Below are 16,128 nucleotides of genomic sequence, written 5' to 3'. Positions count from 1 at the left end.
TCACATTTATGGTAAAATGGTTAATGGTAATTTGTGTAGCACCTTCTTAGGGTTCTACAACCCCCCAAAGCACTTCACAACACAATCAGTCATTCACACATCCACACAGACATTCACACACTGGTGATTATGAGCTACAGTGTAGCCACAGCTGCCCTGGGGCAAACTGACAGACTGCCAAACACTAACTACACTGGTCCCTCCGACAACTTCCAGCAAGCAAGCCAGGTTAAGCGCCTTGCTCATGGACACAACAACTGCAACAGAGTGAGCGGGGGCTTGACTCCTGCCACTGTCGCCCCCAGTTTTAGCAGTTTTAGTTTCTCTTTTACCTTCGTGTCATGCTCTTTCTTACGGTAAGGTCTGCAATGCAGGCCCTAATAATCGTGATTGTGTTCTTTTTTTTGTTTCTTGTGCTGCACTTTCTGCGCTGTAACTGCTACCACTTTGACTATGCCTTTTATTTGTTTTTTTAATCTGACATAAATCTACATGTTTTTGTTTTATTTACTGTGTTTGCTGTTCTTGTTTCTGTAAAGCACCTTGAATTGCCTTTGTGTTTGAAATGTGCTACACAAATAAAGCTGCCTTGTCTTTTTTTTTTCCTATGATCAGATTTTCTTGCATGGTTGTTCATATTGTTGTTTAAATCTAAGTCTTTCGCCTTAGAGTAACCTACATGCACAGAAGTAAAGGTGACACATGCTTTGTTTATGGAATTTAATGTGGATTGTGAATCATCTCTGAAGTTGTTGAAATGAAGAATGGATTCAAAATGTATTTTTGTTAGATCTACATCTGCTGAATTCAACTTCCCCCAGAGAAACAATAAAACACCAAAAGCAACAATACCACTGACTAAATGTAGGTTTTGTTACTTTTTGTTCAACATTTTTGAATAAAGTCATCATGATGTCAGCTTTTTGGTTGATGTTCTTCCTCAAGTCTGGAGTTGCCAACACGAAATGTTTTAGGATACTGACTGAGATATGGCAGCTTTAGAAATAATTGCACATTTACTGTAACATTTTGTTCCTAAACTGCAGGAAAGGCTAGAAATTCAACTAAGAAACCTAAAAACACATCTGAAAAGATATTGCTAACATCCCAGCCAGCATGCATAGGCAAGGGCGTCAGTTTGTTTTCAGAATTGCTGGGGACAATAACCATACACTTGAGTGGGGTTTAAAAATTGCTGGGGACAATAAAGTAGGCTAGCACAGAGGTCGGCGGCTCTGGAGCCGCATGCGGCTCTTCCATCCATCTGATGCGGCTCTCTGTGCTTGTAAAATAATGAATGGATATTTAAATAAAAAGCTTTATATTTTACTGCATTAATTTCACATCTGTATGCCAATTCTAAATGTAAAGATTGTCTGCGTAAACCTGAACAGGTCCAACCCGGTCTTACTGTGAGACCGGGTTGACGCGTCACGCTTGTGCGTAATCACATAGGCGCTTCCTGAGCTGGAGGATGTCAGATTCTGGGCTTCTCCTCAGACAGGTTCCTGGATGCGTCACCACATTGGAGACAGGAACAAGCACTATTCAGCCAAAGTTTCATAATCAGGTGTGGCAGTGTGAGTGTCCTGTCACAGTGTCCCGATAGATAATGCGCCCTGGCTACTTGGCCAAGGGGTTGTCCCTTTGGCTGTTTATGTGGAGCAGAAGCGGCCGGGCCACGGCAGGTGAAACGTTCCTAGCCTACATGAAGTGTAACATTAATATGTTACTGGACACGCTGGTCTGGCTGGTTAGACCAGTGTTTGAAGTGGAAAACACACACACACACACACACACACACACACACACACACACACACACACACACACACACACACACACACACACACACACACACACACACACCAATTAAAATAATGCTGATAGCGTGGACTAGAAGCCAGGTGATGGTTTACGTATTTAAATGATGATCAGGCTGGTGTAAAATGTAATCTCCATCCACATCCAGACACAATTATCCTCTATTCTTTCTCTATTTGCTCTGGTCTTGTCTGGGCTGACGTAGCTGATGGTGCGCGCAACGCGCCTAACTAGCGGCTAATGCACATTTTACGCATTTGGAGAGATGGGCTGGATGCTTTGCTTTTACTGGAAGATGGTCCACTTAACGCATGGGTGTAGACTACATATTAATGACAAATGAATGAAAATTAAACTGGGAGTTTTTACTTCATATTTTAGAAATAAAAATGACGGGGGAACACATTTATGACATCTTTTTAAACAAAATTTTCTAGCGCGACCTGCCTGCTTCACTAAGTCACTGCTTATTAAGGTCCGTCCAAAATTACCGTGGCCCACCCAAAAATGAAAACCTGGCGCCGTGCCTGTTATAAACCTCTGCAAATGGTTGTTCTTCACTTTATCAAACTCAGACTTTGTACAGCTAATGTCAAGATGTAAAAATATGAATTCAGTCGAGCTCTTCCGTCCCTCCCTCTCCTGCTCTCCTGGAAACCCAACATCGGCTGTCAGAAGCGGGAGGTGAAGAAGGAGATGAGGCAAACAGAGTGAGTGCGACATAGAGAAACCAGATTGGTGTGGAGGTGAGCAAAACAGAAGGAAAAGTGTGGGTGTTGAAATCCCTCGGGTGCGACGCCCATGCGAGCGACCAGTACCGGCTGCTGTCACCTGGTTGTGAGCAGCTCTCTGCTGTCTGAGGGTATGCCCCGCCCACAACGCTGCGGCCGCTGTGGCTCCCAGTGTTTTCTTTACTGTGGGAAACGGGTAATAATGGCTCTTTGATGGGAACAGGTTGCCGACCCCTGGATAAGATCTGAGCTGGTAAAACAAAAATCCTCATCAGCAGGCTTTTTTTAAAGTGGGGGGGACACAGCTGCCAATCACAAATTTTGCTGGGGACATGTCCCCGGCGTCCCCGGTTAAAATGACGCCTATGTGCATAGGTGGGCCAATATGGGTACCATCAGGGTTTGTCCGTGGTTTCCATGGTGTCCCTAGAGAGGTTTGCCCTTCAAAGATTTTAATGGGCCCATGTATAAGTCTGACCATCTGGGTCCCTCTGAAAACCCATGTAGGGCCCCTAAAACCTTTCTGGACAAACCCTGCTGGCACCCATATGGTTTGCCCATATATATGTACATGGGGCCTATCCATCCATGCTGGCTGGATTTGCATGAATGCAGAGTATTTGAATGAATGTTAAGATTTAATGAATTCTTCATCTTTGAGACCCTACTAAGAACTAAGCAGTTCAGCAGACGACTAAACTATTTAGGCTTGGCCATCAGATCAGGCTGGGACATTTGAAGGCAACTACTGGATAAGTGTGAACAGCAAAATAAATTTACAGTTGAACAGTTTGGAGACACATTTATGTGTTCTTGCCAGAGCTTCAAGAGACAATGTGTATTTTTATCTTTAATCTCTGGAAATTGCCATCGAAATGTTGTTGAAAATTAACAAAATGATGTCCAGTTGTTGAAAAATATTGGTGGCTTCATACCATATACCGATAAGAAACGGGTCTAAAGTAGGTCGCAGGTCTAGCTTCTTGGGGGACGCCATATAAGACGCTATGTTTCCTTCTGGTTGGCTCATGGTCCTGTGCCTGTTAATGACGTCACACTAAATGATTGGCTGGATGTACGAGTTATGGAAGTTACGTTACCAAGAAACACAAATTTTAATACAAAACTGCTCTTTCCAACACATATGTGAAAGAACAAAGTTGAAAAAGAGATGCAATATATTTTGGCTGAGCGGTATTGTGTAGTATGATGACATCATCGGCAGGTGCAGGACCCCGAGAAGTTCCGGAAACTACCGCGCCAGAAAACTAGCATCGGCATTGCATTCCCACTGACATTTTAAGGTGAAAATAGTTATTCTGCATGGTTTTCTGAATGCATTCTAGTTTAGAAAAGCAGCTAATTCAAATATTTAAAAAAACATTAAACTTTCAAAATTATACAACGAAGATCAGAAACTGGCCATCTTAATCTTGATCCTTTTGTTGGTTCCTAAATAGATTAAGGTCGTTAAATGTTTACTTTTCGTCTAAACCCCACAGGAACTGGTCACTATTTTGGGAGTAGATTCTTCCCTGACTTCACTTTAACTGGATGAACAACTAACTGATTTATCTCTAATCAGTATTTAATTGCAGATTAATAAGGCTACCTGTCCTGTGAACTGACACTTTAATAACAGAATATTTCCCAGTAAGTTCAGCTGTCACAGCCCCATAACTGTGTGACCACCTCAGAGGGATGGAAGGCTGGCCAACGGGCACAGCAAAGTAAATCAGCTCAAACGGAGTCTAATTATTGAGTGAAAAACAGTGTTGCGTGCAGCCAAGAAACTTTTATGTAGAACATTTATGGGCATTTAATCTAGAACTAAAGATACAGTAATTGCAATGCAACAGTAAAACCTGCAACCCTGTGTGCCTCTTTATGTGCAAACATTGCCAAGCATAAATTTTCCCTTATTATGGAACTGGTTTATCAGCCTCTTTGGGGTGCTTGGAGAGAATATAGCCAACACCAAGCTCATTTGTAGGCTAAATGAAATCCAAAGCACTGTATGTTTTGAGCAGCAGCAGGAAATATGAATCAAATGCAAACAAACAACAAAAAAAGATGTTTAAACTACATTAAAAACTAAGATTATTACTGATCATATCTCAATATTGTCTACACGTTAAAGACCAAGTTTGATAATTTTGTTCAACACATTTGCAGTGGTCTCTAGTATAAATGAATGCTTCTGTGGGGGATAAAAGCTCTGGCGCTCCTGTTTCAGGAAGTAGAGGTGAGCTGACACGGCAGGGTTTGGAGTCCCTGATTGGCTAACAGAAACGTGACCCATCCCCTGACTCTGTTCTGCAACATTGATGTTTTATCTATACAAATAAATAACACAAGCCTGAAGGAGTTCCGCTGTGCTGTGGAGTTGCTAATGCTAATAGTGCTCTACTCTCTCCTGGACGCTAAACCAACAACAGCCTTCCCTATTGTGAGCCACAATGGGTGAGCCCATCAATGCTCATTTTCAGTGTGACATAGATCTGAGTGTTTTTTCTAATTAGATACTTTCCCTGTCTATCTTCTATCAGCGGCTAATGCAGGAAATAGAAGTATAACTCAGAGTGACTGATAATTAACAAATAAGTAAAACACGGTTTCTCAGTGAACTTGGTCTTTAGGATGATCAGGAATGAGTGGCACAGAACTATGATTTAAATTATTTCAAATATAATTTAAATGTACACAGAGAGATAATAAACATTCAGGGTAAAATAAACACAACATTGTCACACAGATATTTTATTCATCAAACCGAAACAGCTTTAGTTTGAAGCAACATATTTTCGTGGGCTGTACAGAGTCCCTCCCTCCGGTGCAGGCTTGAATATAAGCAGTTTTATAACTGGTGTAATTTCTGGATGAAGATGAAGGAAGTAAGAAACGATTATGTGAACATTTGACACAGAAATACAAAGACAGCTTGGTTCTCCACCTCGGACCTGTTCAGTGTAGCTCAGTAAGTTCTTACACTGCAGATCTTTATGATCTGCAGAAACAGAATGTGCCTGCGGACACTTTTGTTTCAGTTTCATACATCATGCATACCTCCTCAGAGCTTTGCAGCAGGCCTGCTCCATCGTATATGCTCACAGGAAGCTCACTACAAAGCTTCGCCAGTGCAGGTGGTGGACGAGATACAGTAACTTGGCAATAAAGCATTTTAGGATCAAATGACAATTAATCTGTCCACCATTGCCCATGAACCTATTGGGGTGACTCACAACAAGACTATTTTTCAAATAATGGTAATCTGTCATAAAAGCATCCAGTAAAACTTTCTATATAAACACATCAGAATCTAATATATTGTCCGTTCTGTAATTAGTTCCAGTTCTCCAGGTAATTAAAACCTTTAGTAAAAGAAAATGGTCCGACGCAAAATGGTGATGCATTTCTTCACATTTGCTCACTGTGATCTTCATTAATTGTATGTCCGATTAACAATGTTTTAAAAGTTTTATATTTTCTTTCATGTTTCTCATATTAAGTAAATAATTGTTTGACTTTTGTAAATGTGTTAGCTTTTCCTTCAGGCTGTCGTCTCAGAGCAAATAAAATGTTTTCTGAAAAATAGGAAACAATTTGCTCGTTGGGACACTGAAAGCTGGCAGGTCTTAAATGAAACCTGAGGTGTAAAACGTGGATGTGGAGCCTTTCAGATTTCATTGTAGCACTCGAGAGCTTTGGAATGACTTGTTAGGAGTAGAGAGTGCTGGGGTAACCCAGGGCAACTTACTCAAATACTTTGTTTACTTCTGTTTCTTCAGCCAGGCAGCTTTTAATTTACCGTGGCATGCAGCCTGTGGTAGCATACATACAATGGAAACTGCATCAAAGAACCCATCCGTAATCCTCGTGTCTCCAAGTTTCCAACTGTCTGAAGTTGCAGACAGTCGTGACATCATGTGAAAATGCCCTTGAGGTCTTTAACGTTTACTAATGTTAAAGTATTAGTTCAGATACTTTGAGTTAAAGTGATTTAGGAAATTAATATTTTACCTGCAGGAGATGGATATTTTAACAAACTCTTTTGGAGAAACTGTGGTTTCCTACCTGGATTGATGGGCTAAAGGCTAGTCAAAACCAGGCTAGTTTTAAAGTGGATTTGTGCCCATTTAAATAAAATACTGAAATCTCAAAAATGACAACAAATCCTGGAAAAACCTCAATAATTTATGCAGCCAAAAATGACCTATTTACATAGAATTTTATGCTTAGTAACAACAATATTAGTAAAACTTCATGTCAGAATACTTTTGGCATTAAAAAGGTAAAACACTCGTGAACACCAAAAAAAAATTATTATAAAAACTGCAAAAATCCACATTGTAACTGTTCCCAATGAGACCACCTCATCAATCCAGTCAAAGTTAATCTGCTTCTCCAAACTGAGTTGTTCTAACAAAAACTTTGTAAAGCAGGTAAAATGTTAATGTTCATACATTTTTCATAGAAATGCACTTCAAAAGATACTCTTTTAATTCAAGTTCCCTTCAAACAGCTCTGAGCTTTGTCTAGTTGTCATGGTTCATCATCTTCTTAGTTTTTAGTTTGTGACACCGACTAATTAATATTAATGCTCGTCGGTTTTCACAATTTCATTTATCATTGTTTATCGTATCTAATGTATTAAAAGGGTTAAAGTCTTCATTATCTAAGGTATGTTGAATGTATATAAATATTTTCTCTATTTAGGTATTTTCTGTGAATGTTATCTTCGTATAAGTGCCCAAACATTACACATCATGGGTAATTATTAATAACATCTATCCTGAGCTTTTAAATTGATCACCAGGACAACACGCGGACATCTAACACAGACTTTATGAAAAAGAATGAACATAAACATTTACATTTTAGAAAACGTCCAGTTATAATGGAAATTAAAATGGAAACTCAATAATGGGGCCAAAAGGTTTTCAAGTTAAATAACGCCTCCCAGCTTCGTCATCACTCATCCATCTTTTTGTGTGTGTGGTCATGTTTCAGAACTATCTAAAATGCACATAAAAATAGGTCCCCAATTCAAAGTTAATTGCTCTCAGGGCTGGAGGATTTGAATGATTTGTCATAATATACATTTATAATTCACGCACCATGCAGTTTCTTAGTCTTTTACATAAATTACAAGATAATTAATAGTCTTTTTGATTGATGTCAGTGTCCCTTTGAGTGAAACCATGGCTTAAGGGGGTGTGGCTATCAAATAAAAACAAATGTCATAACATGATAACATTATCTCTACATGGTTCCTTAGTCAGCTTAATTATAAGATGAAGCTGGTTAATAATGGACAGGTTTCACATCTTCGTTAAAAAGTGACACTGTACAATAGCTTCCATGGCAACGAGTTAAAACCACAGGTAGACCCAACCCCCTTTTTCTGACTCCACCCCCAACTCCATCCACCCCTTCTATTTTACAGAAGTTCATTCCAAGGAGGATGGCGGAATAAAAAGACACAGATCACGCTTTACATAATGAACTGAAAGACAAAAAGTGGAACAGGGGCAGGTTTTAAATTAGTGTACAAAAGAACTAACAGTAACCCACCAACAACTTAACACCTATTCTTGAAAAATCCATTGGAAATCAATTTCTTTATACAGGTTGAAGAGTTTTGTTTCTGAAGAACTGCATGATATACTCCAGTATCCCAAAGGACAAGGGGGCGGTGGCCAAAGCGGCAACGGGGAAAATACATCACTCTTCCTCTGTGCATCCCAGTATTTCTGCACGCAAAGTGATCCTGCCGTACCATGACCAGGGGAGGATCCGAATGAACCGGGCGTAGATGGGGGGGTCTATCACATTCTTTCTGTGTGTGTCGTTGTCAAAGTTCCCCTGGAATACCTGAAAAAAATGACACCAAGTGGTTAGAATTTACTTTTTTGAAGATGTCTGAAAATGTGAAACAAATCTGGTTATGTCGTTGATGGTCAGGTGCAGAAAACTTAGGGTTTAACAACAGCTGAGCTGACCAAAATGCTTCACAGAAAATATCAAGGTTAACCCTTTCATACATTATGTTCACTACAGTGGACAGCTACTCAAAATTGTTTTTTATTTCTTTTTTTTTGTCTATTAAGCAAAAAAATCCCCCATTGGACTCTAGTAAGTCAAGCCAACATTTTTATTTAACACAGTGAAGTAATTAGATGTTTCTTTACCTTCAGCTGACATGTCACGGCTGGTATTTCCGTCTTTGTCAGAGGCGCCAGCTGTTCGTGGCATCACTTCCGTCTATGTGACACAAACAGCTGGCGGCTCTGACAAAGGCAGAAGTTCTGGCCGAAACACATCAGCCAAAGGTAAAGAAACATCTAATTACTTACTTAACTGTGTTAAATAAGAAAAAAGATAATAATGAATCAACACACAGAACAAATATACAGAACCACATTTTACATGTTCAGAACGCACGCTGTACACTGAGGTAGACATGTAATAAATTATTTGTAAATTAAAAGTAAGAAAAAAATTCTGGAAAAGTGTTTCATTCAAACCTAAATGTGAATGAAACAAGTTGTTACAAAAAAATCATGGTTGATGATTTCCTAATTCATGCATGAAAGGGTTAAAACCACAAAAGAGTAAAGGAATAACATTAATGAGACAATAAAAGCAATAAAAACACGGTAAATTAGTCTATAAAGCTAAAATAGTAAGAAAAGGAAACTGATAACACACAGCTAATAAATCAAAATTAAATTAACTAAATTATTTTTTCCCACTCCTGCCCCCTTCTGGTTGAAAGAGGAACTACAACTGCTGTAAACAAGGGCAGCAGTAGCTCAGGAGGTAGAGCAGGTTGTCCAGTAAGGGGCTCGACACACGGGAGGCGACAAACGACCGTGATCAGCGAAATTCGTCGCTGTCGCTTTTATTACCTGACACACGGGAGGCGACCCGCGGCAGCAGCAAAGCCATCTACGCTTTCTGTTCCATGGCGAAATCGAAACTTCCGTTTTGGTTGGCTGTGTCAGGTTGGAGGGAATTAAGGTTATTTAAGCGGTTCAGAGTTAAAAAAGAGGTAGATATGATGTTTCACAAGGTGCTGCTAGAGTTATGTAAAATCTTACTCTGATTTTACTATAAAACATAATAATAATCAACTTCTCCTTCATGTTTGCTCGGAGATGTACGGAGCATCCCGCCCGCTCATTGGTCAGTGAATGAAACTTCCGTTGATTAGTCCTCGTCCGAGCAACAGCGATGAAAAGTTGAAAATATTTCAACGTTCTGGGATGGCGTCGCTGGGTCGCCTGTACATGACATGTGCACAAGAACAAAATTTCACACGCACGTTTTTCGCGTTTCGCTTAGTAGGAGGGAGACCCACGATTATCGCTTTGTTGCGCATGTCTCATTGAAAATGAATGGAGGAGAGGCGATGTCGCCTCCCGTGTGTCGGGCCCATAATCAGAGGGTTGCAGGTTCCCAGCAGAGAATGCTGTTGTTGTGTCCTTGGGCAAGACACTTAATCCACCTTCCCTGCTGATGGTGGTCAGTGCGCCCCAGGGCAGCTGTGGCTATGTTTTAGCTCATCACCACCAGGGTGTGAATGTGCGTGTGAATGACTGAATGACTGTGTTGTAAAGCACCTTGGGGGATCTAGTACTCTAAAAGGCGCTATAGTACAGGCCATTTACTATTTAAACAACCCTGCTGTTGCTTGCACGGGCTTTGCAGATTACAAAGCCTCTGTTTACGGTTAACCAGTCATTAACCGTTAAAGACGTCAATAGCCTGTTAAAGAAATTTTGGAAAACGTGCATCTGTAAAAGTTGTTTAGTGCAGTTTTTGACCAGAAGAGGTCTGCAGAGTGCTGTCTCATGAGAAGCTTCTCAAGTTTGTGGCTCAAGAATCACTGAAACCAGTTTGAAAGCAGGCAGGGAGTTTTGTTAAAACTCTTTAGCATTACTTTAAAGATGTCATGCAAGAGCAGCTAAGGTTAACTCAGCCAGTCAGAGTGAATCCCAGCTTGAGAACATTCACTGATCTCTATTATATTGAAAGCATCACAAGTGTGACCTTTTTATTTCATCTTTTTTTTTCTAAGAAAAATTATACATTGGTAAAATAGTGCAGCTTGGAGCACCACCTTCATTATTAGAAGTAAAAACACTAGGCAGCCATTTCTTCTATAAACAATAGACACGGAGGGTGGACTTTCTTTCGTCTCTGAAGTTTATTTTCCTGAGGATTGTTTTTTAAGTTTTTAATTTTTAAAGTGACTGTGTGGATTTTTCCTGGCAAAAGGGGGCAGTAGATACCAAAATCGTTGCAAGCAAGCAGTATTTTTTGTTAGAGTACAACTTTACTAACGGACACCCACTAGGGTCAAAAAGCCCTGGGGACTGCAAACTTCAGCAAAATAACAAGCACATCAGACTCCTTTTCATCACTGGCAACTAGTGAGGAGGTAAATGTGTAAAACAACAACATTTAAGAATGGAGAAAGATTTGTAACTATTTGTTTCAAATCAGTAAAAGCATTTAGTCCTCATGGGCTCCCATAGAAGGAAACATGGCGTCTAATATGGCGTCGCCCAGAGGCTTAGACCTGCTCCTGTGTATTTTCAACATGATTTTTATGGTTATATTTTACAAAGCCGCCAATATTTTTCAACAACTGAGCATCATTTAATTAATTTTCAATAACATTCTGATGGATGTTTCCAGAAATTTACAGCAAGAACTACACATTGTCTCTTTAGGTAAAAAAAGAGTTTGGTAGATATCAGGATTGCTGTCAGAACTTTGGTTTTTCTACTTTTAAATGAAACAAATGCATTCCAAGCACAAAATCTTTTTAATATCCCTCACTGAGAAAAATAAATCAGTAATTTTATTCATCATGAGATTACACATTATCCATCATCACCAAAAGCGTATTCAGTTTGTTTAATAAAGAACAGGAAGAAGTAAATTAGAAATAAACACAGAAACAAGGATATTTCATTGAAGGATCTGATCATTTCAATTAAACAGTTACCATTAGGCCTGTGTAATGGGAATGATGGGAATCTGTCTTGTGTAGAACAGACAATCAGCTGGATGAATCCAAACGTGGTGAAAACTGCGATTTACATATTTGGGGTTTTTATTTAGCTAATTCTTTTCAAATATTCATAGAAACAAGAGTAATTTGGCAGAACATTGGTTTACATTTTGCGTGTGACTCATGCAAATATTCAAAAAGAGAAAGTAACATTTTGCACTTTAGCCAGTTTAGTTGAATACTGATGGAAAATCAGACTAAAGCTGTCAACTAACAAAATAACAAATACACCCAAAAGGTATTTCATCAGAAATCAGGACAGCAGTGCTGGAAAAAATATCTGAGCAGAAAGATGTCATTAATCACTGATCATGATATTTCTAATAGAAACCACCTCTAAGTGTAAACATGATACAGATGAAAATTAGTGTTTTCCAAAACTGCTCTGGTTACATCGTAATAATTAAAATATGTCTTCAAAAACAAGCTTTTCATTATTTACAAAAATAAAATGAGTGGTCATCTAAAAAGCCAGATGTAATTCATAATGTAAAGGAAACTAAAACTTATCATTACAACAGGTTTTCAGTTCTGTTTAAACACAAAATTACTTAACAAGCAAAATATTATTTCTATGTGCAGAAAAAGACATCAGAATGTTTTTGAAAACAATAAAAAGTGCTAAATGTATGCATCACTATCTTTTTTCTTTCCTTTTTTATTCATGCATCACTATCTAATGTTTCTCTAGTGAATGTAATGTCACACATGGTCTGGAATAGTTGAGTAAACCCTTGAGTTGCATCACTAAAGTCTTCCAGCTCCATAACCTGACAGTAACATCCTCTAGCCATAACCTAATTACTGCATACTTATTTTGTTAGGAAACTAGCTCTGAAAAAGTCTCCCAGAGAGTGTGGCCTTTAGAGTGTTGTTCTTTGGTTAATCATCCCATCTCATAATGAAAAGTCACACCATTAATATCAGAACCAACAAGTAACAACAGCAAATGTGTGCCGTAGTGCTCTGCCCCATTTCGTAAGAAAAACCTGATTAGCAAAGGCAAGGCAGCTTTGTTTATATAGCTCATACACAGAAGCACTTAAATGTGTTTTCCAGGTGCAAGAGAACAGAGAAAACATAAAAGATTCATCAAGTTTAGAGATCAATGTGACAAAAAAATAAAATAAACAGCAGATTTGAAACTCTAATTTAAATAATGTAAAAAGGCAAAGTGACAGCAGTTACAGTGCAGAAGGTGCAGCACAAGAAACACTCATTCAAAGACTGATGAATACATGAATGTTTTCAATTTTAATTTAAAAGTTACTACAGTCACCTTATCGTGGTGGAGGAGTTTGAGTGCCCTAATGATCCTAGGAGCTATGTTGTCTGGGGCACTTTGTGCCCCTGGTAGGGTCTCCCATGACAAACTGGTCTTAGGTGAAGGGTGAGACAAAGAACGGTTCAGAGGATCTTTCATGGAGGTAAAGTCAAAGAGTCGGAGTACCCGGCCCGGATGGTTACCGGGGTCCCAGCCTGGAGCCAGGCCTGGGGTTGGGGTCCGTGAGCGAGTGCCTGGTGGCCGGGTTCTCGTCCATGGGGTTGCTGAGGTAGTCAAACAACTACACAGCGGCGGAGCCCCGGGGGCGGATGAGGTCCGTCCTGGGTATCTCAAGGCTATGGATGTTGTAGGGCTGTCATGGTTGACATGTCTCTGCATCATTGCGTGGTCATCGGGGGAAGTTCCTGTGGAGTGGCAGACCGGGGTGGTGGTCCCCATCTTTAAGAAGGGTGACCTGGGGGTGTGTTCCAACTATAGGGGGATCACACTCCTCAGCCTCCCTGGAAAGGTCTACTCCAAGGTACTGGAGAGGAGGGTCCGATCGATAGTTGAATCTCAGATTGAGGAGGAGCAATGTGGTTTTCGTCCTAGCCGTGGAACTGTTGACCAGCTCTATACCCTTGCAAGTGTGATGGAGGGGGCATGGGAGTTTGCCCAACCAATCCACATGTATTTTGTGGATTTGAAGAAGGCTTATGACCGTGTCCCCAGGGGCACCCTGTGGGGGACGCTCCAGGAGTATGGGGTGGGTGGCTTTCTGTTAAGGGCCATTCATCCCCTTTACCAGAGGAGCGTGAGTTTGGTCCGCATAGCCGGTAGTAAGTCGGACCTGTTCCCGGTGAGGGTTGGACTCTGCCAGGGCTGCCCTTTGTCACCGGTTCTGTTCATTACATTTATGGACACAATTTTTAGGTGCAGCCGTGGTGTGGAGTGTGTCGAGTTTGGTGGTGCTTTTTGCGGATGATGTGGTCCTCCTAGCTTCATCCAGCTCTGACCTTCAGCTCTTGCTGGGTAGGTTCGCTGCCGAGTGTGAAGCGGCTGGGATGAGGATCAGCACCTACAAATCTGAGACCATGGTTCTCGACCGGAAAAGGGTGGCTTGCCAACTCCGGGTCGGGGGAGAGGTCCTACCTCAGGTGGAGGAGTTTAAGTATCTCGGGGTCTTGTTCATGAGTGAGGGTAGGAGGGATCGGGAGATCGACAGGCGGATTGGTTCAGCATCTGCAGTGATGCGGACGCTGAGCCGATCCGTGGTGGTGAAGAGGGAGCTGAGCCAGAAAGCCAGGTTCTCGATTTACCGGTCGATCTACGTCCCAATCCTCACCTATGGTCATGAGCTTTGGGTAATGACCGAAAGAACGAGATCGTGGATACAAGCGGCCGAAATGAGTTTCCTCCGTAGGGTGGCTGGGCTCAGCCTTAGCGATAGGGTGAGGAGCTCGGACATTCGGGAGGGACTCGGAGTAGAACTGCTGCTCCTCCGGATCAAAAGGAGTCAGTTGAGGTGGTTTGGTCATCTGGTCAGGATGCCTCCTGGACTTCTCCCCGGGGAGGTGTTTCGGGCATGTCCTGCCGGCAGGAGGCCCCCGGGTCGACCCAGGACACGTTGGAGAGGTTACATCTCCAATCTGGTCCAGGAACGCCTTGGGGTCCTGCCGGAGGAGCTGGTGGAGAAGGCTGGGGAGAGGATGGTCTGGAGCTCCCTAGTTGGGATGCTGCCCCCGCGACCCGGACCCGGATAAGCGGAGGAAGACGACGACGATGAAGTTACTACAGTTGAGGCTCATTTGAGGTGCAGCATAGCAGCATATTTTTTTAATTCAAAATTTGTATTTTTTCTCATTTTAAACATTAATCGTCTTTTCTTAAAATCTTTTCACACTTTAATTTTTGTTTTTGTTTTTGTTAAGCGCCTCGCTATTTTTATCTTGAAAGGCGCTATAGAAATGATCGTTTTCTTTCTATCTAAAAGCAGCTTCACCCTGTTTGGTTCTGACCCGGGGTTCTACCAGCTGTTTCCTAAGCATGTCAGAGTCCTGCTGGGTGTATGTACTGTAAGAATATGCAACATGTATTTTTGCTCTATGCCACTGAGGGATTCAAAAACTTGCAGTAGCACTTTGAAATTGATTCTGTAGTTTACTGGCAACCAGTGTAGAGATCTAAGAACAGGAGTGATGTGCTTGGTTCTCTCTTCTTGTTAAGATTTAATGCCATGTATTTAAATACACAATTTCACCAGTATGTTATTATTACTCTTTAATGATTTTTAACTGTCATCAACAACCAGAGGAGCCTGTTCAGTCACAGGATGCTCCAACCCAAGCCCAGAACCAATAGACTCAAGAACTCCTTCGTCCCACATGCCATCAAACTTTATAATTCCTCAATAGGTGGGAGAGGGAAAGGTATCAGGAGGTAGGAAGTGACAGATAAACAGGAATAAAGATTGAACCTGACCAGATAATGAATGCGAATGCAAACAAGACCCCGAGTGAAGGGGATGTTTTTTGTGCTGGGAATATACTGTGTGGGTGGCGTGAAACTGAATTATGATGTGTAATGACCTGAGTTGGTTATGGTGTCATTGTTAACTGTTGTGGTATTGTCGGTTGTTGCTGTACTCCTGTGGGCCAAGCTGCTTCTTGGCATGGTGGTTCGGCGACGCTACTGCCACTGGAAATGGAATTTCCCAGAGCAGTTTTCCCGCGGGATCAATGAAGTTTATCAATAAATCAATTAATAATACAATAAAAAAGAAGTCAGGCTTTGCCATGCACAGCCTGCTTAAATCAGGGTTGTTCAAAAATGGCTTTTTTTACAGATTTTTGATACCAATATAAACCGATACCAATATACACCGTGTCCCCTTCCCATAAAAACATATCTCCTATGCATACCTAAACTTTAAACATTTTCTGTACTAAATATGAAAATTACTTCCATTCATATATATACCTCAGATCTGTCATATTTTGACATTTTAATGTAAAGAAGCAGCTGAAGACTTTAATGTTCAATATCTGCATGGTATGTAAAGTAGTGTAAATAAAAATGTAAAACCCAATACCGAACTTTCAATATTACATTGTCAATATCGACCGATACTGTCAGACATCCCTAGTTTAAATATTTGACAGTGATGTAACGTCCAGCAATGGTCAGTTTTTAGGTACAGTTTAACCATTCAACATCTGGTCAAAA

At 40.8% G+C, this 16,128-nt stretch overlaps 1 protein-coding gene across 1 annotated transcript in view; it reads right to left on the bottom strand.

The window, feature by feature from the left end:
- Positions 1-5,298: 5,298 nt before the first annotated feature.
- The window catches only part of edil3a (EGF-like repeats and discoidin I-like domains 3a), a 204,518-nt gene continuing 193,688 nt past the window's right edge, over positions 5,299-16,128 (bottom strand). Inside the window, exon 10 of the mRNA XM_015972490.3 lies at positions 5,299-8,428. Within this exon, the coding sequence (XP_015827976.1) occupies positions 8,279-8,428 (150 nt within the window). The 3' untranslated portion in view covers positions 5,299-8,278. The remainder of the gene's footprint in view (positions 8,429-16,128) is intronic.

The sequence above is a fragment of the Nothobranchius furzeri genome, chromosome 17 (assembly GCF_043380555.1).
Source record: "Nothobranchius furzeri strain GRZ-AD chromosome 17, NfurGRZ-RIMD1, whole genome shotgun sequence".
NCBI lineage: Eukaryota > Metazoa > Chordata > Actinopteri > Cyprinodontiformes > Nothobranchiidae > Nothobranchius > Nothobranchius furzeri.
The sequence above is the reverse complement of the archived record's forward strand: the minus strand, read 5'-3'. Positions and strand labels throughout refer to the sequence as shown.